Genomic DNA, 7344 nt, shown 5'->3' on the forward strand with positions numbered 1-7344 from the left:
GTCCTATTACGCACTAAACTTTGCAGCGATGATGACAGCTTCTAAATGTTAAGAAAGACCGTTGTTTTCTTCTACATTAAACAATGCCCTAATCGATCCCTTCCGGCGCGACATTTTCACCCCTCCCGCGCGGAACATTTTCACCGAACCGCTCTCTCTACTCATACTTCATCCTTATCAAAGAAAACCCTAGCAAAACATTTTCATTGTCTTTCTCTGCTCTTCCCCCATCCTCATCAAAGAATACCCTAATCCCCTCTCTTTCTATCCTAATCCAGCCCCTTTCTCTGCTCTCCCTTCTCTCTCTGATTTGGGGAAGAAGCTTTGGAGATCTGATTTCGAGCTTGAATCTAGGGTTTCGCCCATTTCCCATACCCAGCCCTCTCTCTCTGATTTGGGGAAGAAGCATTGAAGAAGATGAGAATGGGAGATTGAGGATTTCACCCTTTTTGTTGATCTTCATAGGTATGTCTCTCTGTATTTCTCTTTTTCTGTTTAGTTGAAACATTAGGGTTTGTAAAAGCGGCTTTCAAAGATTGGGTTTGTTATATGTGATCGAGGGTTTGGGAAGAAGCTGAAACCTGGATTTTACAATCATGGTTTATAAAATCGAGGGTTTAGCTTATAAAAACCAAAACGTCCCTTAGGGTTTGTAAAATCCAAGCATCCAAATGACCACTTGGGCAAAGACCCATTAGGATTTTCTTTCTAGGTTTTCTGATTTGTATTTTTTCTGTTTTGCAGACAAAGATCAGGCTTTCTCATCCATTGGATTTCCTTTGAAGAAAGAGGTATTTTGTTGGGTTTGACCAAGGTAAATGGCTTCTCTTAATATGGTTTCTCTATGACTTTTATTGTGTCAGTTAATTAGTTTCAACTAGGGTTTCTCTAGGGCTCTTGGTCATGATCCATGTGTGGTTTCAACAAGGCTTTGGGTCAACTAGAGTATCAACTAGGCTTTGATCAATGTGGATGTAAGGTGTCATTTCTATCATACAAATTATAGCTAGTGCATTTTTTTTGTGGATTGACTCAAATCTTCACTTTGCTGTTTTTTTCCCTCTTTTCCTTCTTTTTCTTTGATTAATCTGATCTATGTATTTCTATTAAATGGTTTTTATGAGACCTCAGTTTGTGGCTGATTTGTGTGTTTTTTTTTTTTTTGGTAAGTAGATTTTTGCTTTTATATTCTTTATTTTGTATTATATGTGCTCACACTCGATATATTCAGAGAGCAATCTGAGGGTGAAGATGATTAGAGTTCCTAATTGCCCTTTTAGTGATGGTGAGTGTCTCTCTATCAATATGATGTAGAGGGATAAATAACTTTATCCAGTAATGCTACTTTTCCGATTCTCTTTCTTAGAGGGAGTAATGCATACATGCATGAGTGTGTAGACTGATAAATAACCGGTAGAGTAAAGCATACATGCATACAAGTAATGCACATGCGTATAATGTATGCAAGTAATGCATACATTGTGCATGGAGTTTCATCAAGAGATTGTATGTGAAATTATGATATGTGGCTGAATGTTGTATGCAAGTAATGCATATATACATGCATATATTTGCTCCCGTTTTCTTCTTACTTCTGCTTTTCTTTAGAGAACCAACAGTTTCATCTTCTTTGTCACATGGTTTTTCATCACGTGATTGTATGTGCAGTCATGACATGTGGAGACTTCCTTTCCACAACAAATTTTACTAATTTGTCAGATGACGAGGGTGTATATGATTTGTCAGATGACAAGTGTGTAGCGGCTGACTTTCAGTAGCGGTCCCGAAAAAATGCTGCTAAAGGTGTTGCGATAGGAGCGATATTAACATTTAGATATAGCAGCCGTCTTGACTGCTACTGAATTCCCAAAAAACCGACCCCACAAATTAGAAGTTAGCGCGAACCCAATTAGGTTTCCCGCTTTTAAATAGCTTATTATCTACTTCTGTTCCTATCACTTGCCTTTGTTGGGGTGCACGCAAGGCCACTATGTGTACATGCTTTTTTTTTCTTTCATGACTGTGGGCTCTATTATTTCACTCCCAAGTTAGGCTTCAACCTAAAATTTTGATGGTTGTATTTGCTCATGATCTTAGGTCAACATTTGTTCGTTTGATGATCCAAATAGCTCATTTGTTGGATGATCCAAAGAGCTTATTCCTATTCACAAAACACTTTATCCATGTTTAGTCTCTTATCAGTGCATTCGTCTTGAATTAGAGGCATTTCTCTTCAATTCTTGTTCCTCTAAATTGCAACAACAAGAACTTAACCCATTTTTTGATACGGTAGTATTTTCTTCATTCTTTTCTTTTCATTTCTAGGGTTTTCGTTCTTACTCTTTGACAAGGATTTTCAATTTATCCATGTTCTTTGAGGTGCTTACCTAATAGGAAGGGGCATCTAGAGATGTGTGTGTGTTGGGCAAGCTGTTAACGCTGGGGCGTATAGCAAAAGCTTGGATTTCAAATACGCGGATAGAGTAGCGGAAGCAAAAATTAAAGCAAATATATATATATTTTTTTTTACTAAACAAAAGGGTTGTGGGCTGATACAGGAAAATAAGGATTGGGAATCTATGGCCGAAATAATGTGGCTAAGGGTTGCAACTAAACTAAGGGAATTTTGTGGCTGTTGAGAGGGCTACAAATAGGGTTGGATGTTAGCTATTCTCAATGTCTAAGTGGTGGCTGGTTTGTACAATCAAACAGTAGATAATATGGGAGGGAAGGGTTGGATCAGATGCTATTAGATGAACAACTAGGATGTGGCTGAACAAGGGGCTGTTTGGGTGGCTAATTGAAGATGTTAGGGCTGAAACGGGGAAGAAATCAAAGGATAAAGGGGATGTTGGGTGGTGTAACAAGCTCTTCCCCATGAAAAAATAATATGCTATTGTTTCTTTTCTTTCTTTCTTTTTTCTACCATTTCCACACTTGGGGTTCTTTCAAGTTCTTGCATTTGTTGCATCTCTTTTGTTTTTCTTTCTTACCTAAACTTTGAACTTGATGTATGTATGATTGCCCATGGTGTATATTCCCTTTGAAATTTGCATTGTATCATTGTATTAAATTTTTGGAGTATATGCTTGCCTAGAGTGCAGCATGTGGTTCATATCAGAAACACCAGATAGTGCAAAAAATCCTTGCATTTGTCTTGGACCATGGATGTTTCTTATGATTACAAAAGAGTTATGTGAGTTTGTGTCTATCTTATTATTTCAGTATTCCTCCTTGATTTGCAGTTTATTTATTTATTCTACTTATTTTACAGGTTAGCTGTGGCTCTTATTCATCATTGTATTCTAGTCGCAACTTGAGTTGTAATGGATACTTGGGTAGTGGGCTCTGGATCATATTATTGAGGTGTTTATTCTTTACTCATGTGTTTTTATCCTTAGTTGCATGTAATGACATTAATGTTCATGGTTTGAGATCATAGGATTGATCAATCGTTACCATTTTGTTGCGAAGAGAATCACAGTACTCATGGATAAAAGTTGGATTCAACTTCCAATGTATGACTAGGTTTTTTCTAATGGCTCCAAGGTTTGATTAGTTAGGCGTTTACCTTTTCCAAATGTAGCTAAGATGTCTACTTTATTTCTGTACTTTGGATAAAATAGGAATGATCCAGCGTACGAGGAAGGAGTAATTCAGTTTCTTAACTTTGCATTTCCTCATGGAGCTCATCAAGGAAAGATATTCTGCCCGTGTACGAAATGTGGCAACATTAGAAGCGCTGATAAAGAAGAGGCCACGGAGCATTTGCTATGGAATGGGATGCTCATGGGCTACACTAGATGGATTTATCATGGGGAAGGGCCATCTCGTGCTATGAATCCTAATGCTCGGCGAGTGCCTGATGATCCGATTATACAAGATGAAATGCATGATGTGTTACATGATATATACCCAAGGACGAGCCATGATGATGACAATGGGCCGGCAGGTGAGGAGGATGACCTAACAGATGCAAGTACGGACAAACCCAATGCTGATGCGGAGAAGTTTTTCAAATTATTACAAGATGCCGAACACGAATTATACCCAGGAAGCAAGTTCACAAAATTGTCTTTCGTGGTTCGGTTGTTTCACATAAAGTGTCTCAATGGGTAGAGCAACAAATCATTCACCATGTTGCTTGAATTGTTGAAAGAGGCACTTCCTGAGGGTGCTGTACTGCCGAACTCCTTTTATGAAACAAAGAAGATTGTTAGGGATTTGGGCCTCCATTATGATAAAATTGATGCATGCCCTAATGACTGTATGCTATTCTGGAAGGAAGCCTCCAACGAGGAGACGTGCCCCATTTGTGGGGCTTCAAGGTGGAAAACAACTGAAGGGCATTTGGAAGATTAGGGAACTCATTCATCCTCAAGAGCCCCAAAAGTTCCTGCAAAGATTCTGCGTCATTTCCCTTTGAAGCCGAGATTGCAAAGGCTATACATGTCAACTAAAACAGCTTCTTTCATGACTTGGCATAATGACAACCGTACCAAAGATGATATATTAAGGCATCCTGCAGACTCTACGGCATGGCAAACTTTTGACTACATTCATCAGTGGTTTTCCTCAGAGCCTCGCAATGTTAGACTTGGGTTAGCAAGCAACGGATTCAATCCATTTAGGACGATGAGTATTGCTCACAGCACATGGCCCGTTGTGCTCATTCCATATAACTTGCCACCATATATAATGATGTCTTTGCTAATTCCCGATCCATCTAGTCCAGGAAATGATATTGATGTCTACTTACAACCCTTGATTGAAGAGTTGAAGGAATTATGGGAGACGGGTTTGCACACCTACGATGCGTCGAAGAAAGAGAATTTTAGAATTCATGCAGCATTTTTGTGGACGATTAGTGACTTTCCTGCATATGCTAACTTGTCGGGATGGAGCACCAAAGGGAAACTTGCATGTCCTTCTTGTGGCAAGGAGACTTGTTCTCTTCGTTTGAAGCATGGAAGAAAATTTTGTTACATCGGTCACCGTCGTTTCTTAGAGAACAACCACAAATTTAGGTTTGAAAAGTCTGCTTTTGATGGCACTATAGAAAAGAGGTCAGCTGTGATGCCACTGTCAGGGACACATGTATTGCATCAATTACAAAGTATTAACATAACATTTGGCAAAAAGAAAGATACCGGTCCAAAGAAGAAAGGTGCCCTTCAGAAGAAAAGTGGAACCGGGGAGAATCCCTTGGACAAAGAAAGTTCCAATTCCGCCACTAAGAAAAAAGAGAAGCCTCCCAAAGAACACAATTTGAAGAAGAAAAGTATATTTTTCAGTCTGCCGTACTGGAAAACACTCCTACTACGCCACAACCTAGATGTGATGCATATCGAGAAGAATGTATGCGACAACGTAATTGGGACATTACTGAATATTGAAGGAAAAACAAAGGATACTGTAAAAGCACGGCTAGATTTGCAAGAAATGAAACTAAGAAGAACTCTTCACCTTATGAGTAATGAAAGGAACAAAACATACTTGCCCCCAGCATGTTTCACAATGTCTCCAAAGGAGAAAGAAGTTCTTTGCAACATCCTGAAGGACGTCAAAGTTCCAAGTGGCTATTCCTCTAATATCTCGCGACGTGTGAATGTTCGAGAGCGCAAGCTTTCCGGGTTGAAGAGCCATGACTGCCATGTTTTGATGCAACAATTACTTCCGTTAGCAGTATGCTCATCATTGCCTAAGAATGTCAGCTCCGTCTTGATTGAACTATGTAACTTCTTCAGAGAGTTATGTTCAAAAGTTCTCAATGTAAGCGACCTCCTCAAACTCCAAGATCGGATTGCACTGACACTTTGTCATATGGAAAAGATCTTCTCGCTTGCCTTTTTTAATATCATGGTGCACTTACCGATTCATCTAGGGGACGAGGCAATGTTGGCTGGACCGATACAGTACCGATGGATGTACCCCATAGAGAGGTATGCCTAGTTTATGAAAATTTATTTCATACTTGAAAAGTTATTTGTCGTAGTCTAAGTAATGAAAAGCTCTATTCGTTTAGGTACCTACTCACATTGAAGTCATATGTGCGCAATAAAAGTCGTCCTGAGGGATCTATTGCAGAGGGGTACCTGGCAGAAGAATGCATGATGTTTTGCTCAAGATATTTTGAAGGTGTGGAATCAAAGTTGAATCAACCAGTTAGAAATGATGAGGATGTTCCGAGTGAAATAGAAGAAGGATTCGCTATTTTTTCCGTAGCAGGACGCCGTACAGGCTACGCTAAGTCATGCCCCTTAGATCAAATCACAATTGATCAGGCACATCGATATGTTCTCTTCAACTGCCCTGCAGTTCAACCATTTATTGAGTAAGACAATTAAATTGTCTAACAATTTATTGAACAAAAATGTTAATGCTTTTTTATCTAACAGACATTAATTCGTATGCAGAGAACACCTTAAACATATTCAAACGTTGCATCTTCATGCTAGACCAAGGGTTATAGAAAACACACACAACAAAAAATTTCCAACTTGGTTCCTCACACATGTAAGTTTGTTATGAACCTTACGCCAATCTTCAAGTTTCTTTAGCAAACACATTGGTCTTTGTAATTGAACAATCAAATTATGAATAGGTTCAAGAGTTGCATCGTTCAAGAAGTGAACATCTATCAGAAAAGCTTAGATGGTTAGCCGGAGGTCCGTCGACCGTCGTTACGAAATACAAAGGGTTTCTTAGTAAAGGTTTCCGCTTTCAGACGAAGAGTCGCGAACGGTTAAGAAAAACACAGAATAGTGGGGTTGTCGTCACTGCAAGTACAAGAAGTTTTTCAAGCTCTAAGGATCGGAATCTAGTGGCAGGTAATGTTAGTTATTACGGTGTTTTGACAGATATCATAGAACTTAACTATTACGGACGACTGAAGGCGTTGCTTTTCAAGTGTGATTGGTTTGATGTTCTAACGCCGGACAGGGAATAAAAATAGATGAGTTCGGTTATACGGTTGTAAATATGGCACGACAAATTTATAAAGATGAGCCTTTTGTATTTGCATCTCAAGCTAAGCAGGTATTCTACGTACAAGATCACCCTGCCAACAAAGATTGGCACGTGGTTTTGAAGATGAAACCTAGGGACTTGTATGACATGCATGGTGAAAATGAGGAGGCATATCTCTAGACCGAGGCAATGGAAATCCAAAATTTGGAAGACATTGGTAGATTGGAACAGACAGATATAGTTGGGACAGAAATTGATGAACCTTTGGAAACCTTGACCCAAAAAATTCAAGATAACGAAGACTGTGATACCGAATCAGACGATAATGATGAAGATGATGATGCTAATGTTGACATGGACGATCTAGTGTACGGT

The 7344-nt window shown here is 39.1% G+C and overlaps 1 protein-coding gene across 1 annotated transcript; it reads left to right on the plus strand.

The window, feature by feature from the left end:
• Positions 1-4449: 4449 nt before the first annotated feature.
• Positions 4450-6949, plus strand: LOC143880734 (uncharacterized). Its single transcript, XM_077383706.1, has 4 exons — positions 4450-5942; positions 6026-6334; positions 6417-6516; positions 6605-6949. The coding sequence occupies exons 1-4, from the start codon at positions 4450-4452 to the stop codon at positions 6947-6949; spliced, it is 2247 nt and encodes a 748-aa protein (XP_077239821.1).
• The last annotated feature ends 395 nt before the right edge of the window (positions 6950-7344 follow it).

Source organism: Tasmannia lanceolata, unplaced genomic scaffold (assembly GCF_043159265.1).
Source record: "Tasmannia lanceolata isolate RefF3 unplaced genomic scaffold, GAP_Taslan_0.1 ptg000007l, whole genome shotgun sequence".
Lineage (NCBI taxonomy): Eukaryota > Viridiplantae > Streptophyta > Magnoliopsida > Canellales > Winteraceae > Tasmannia > Tasmannia lanceolata.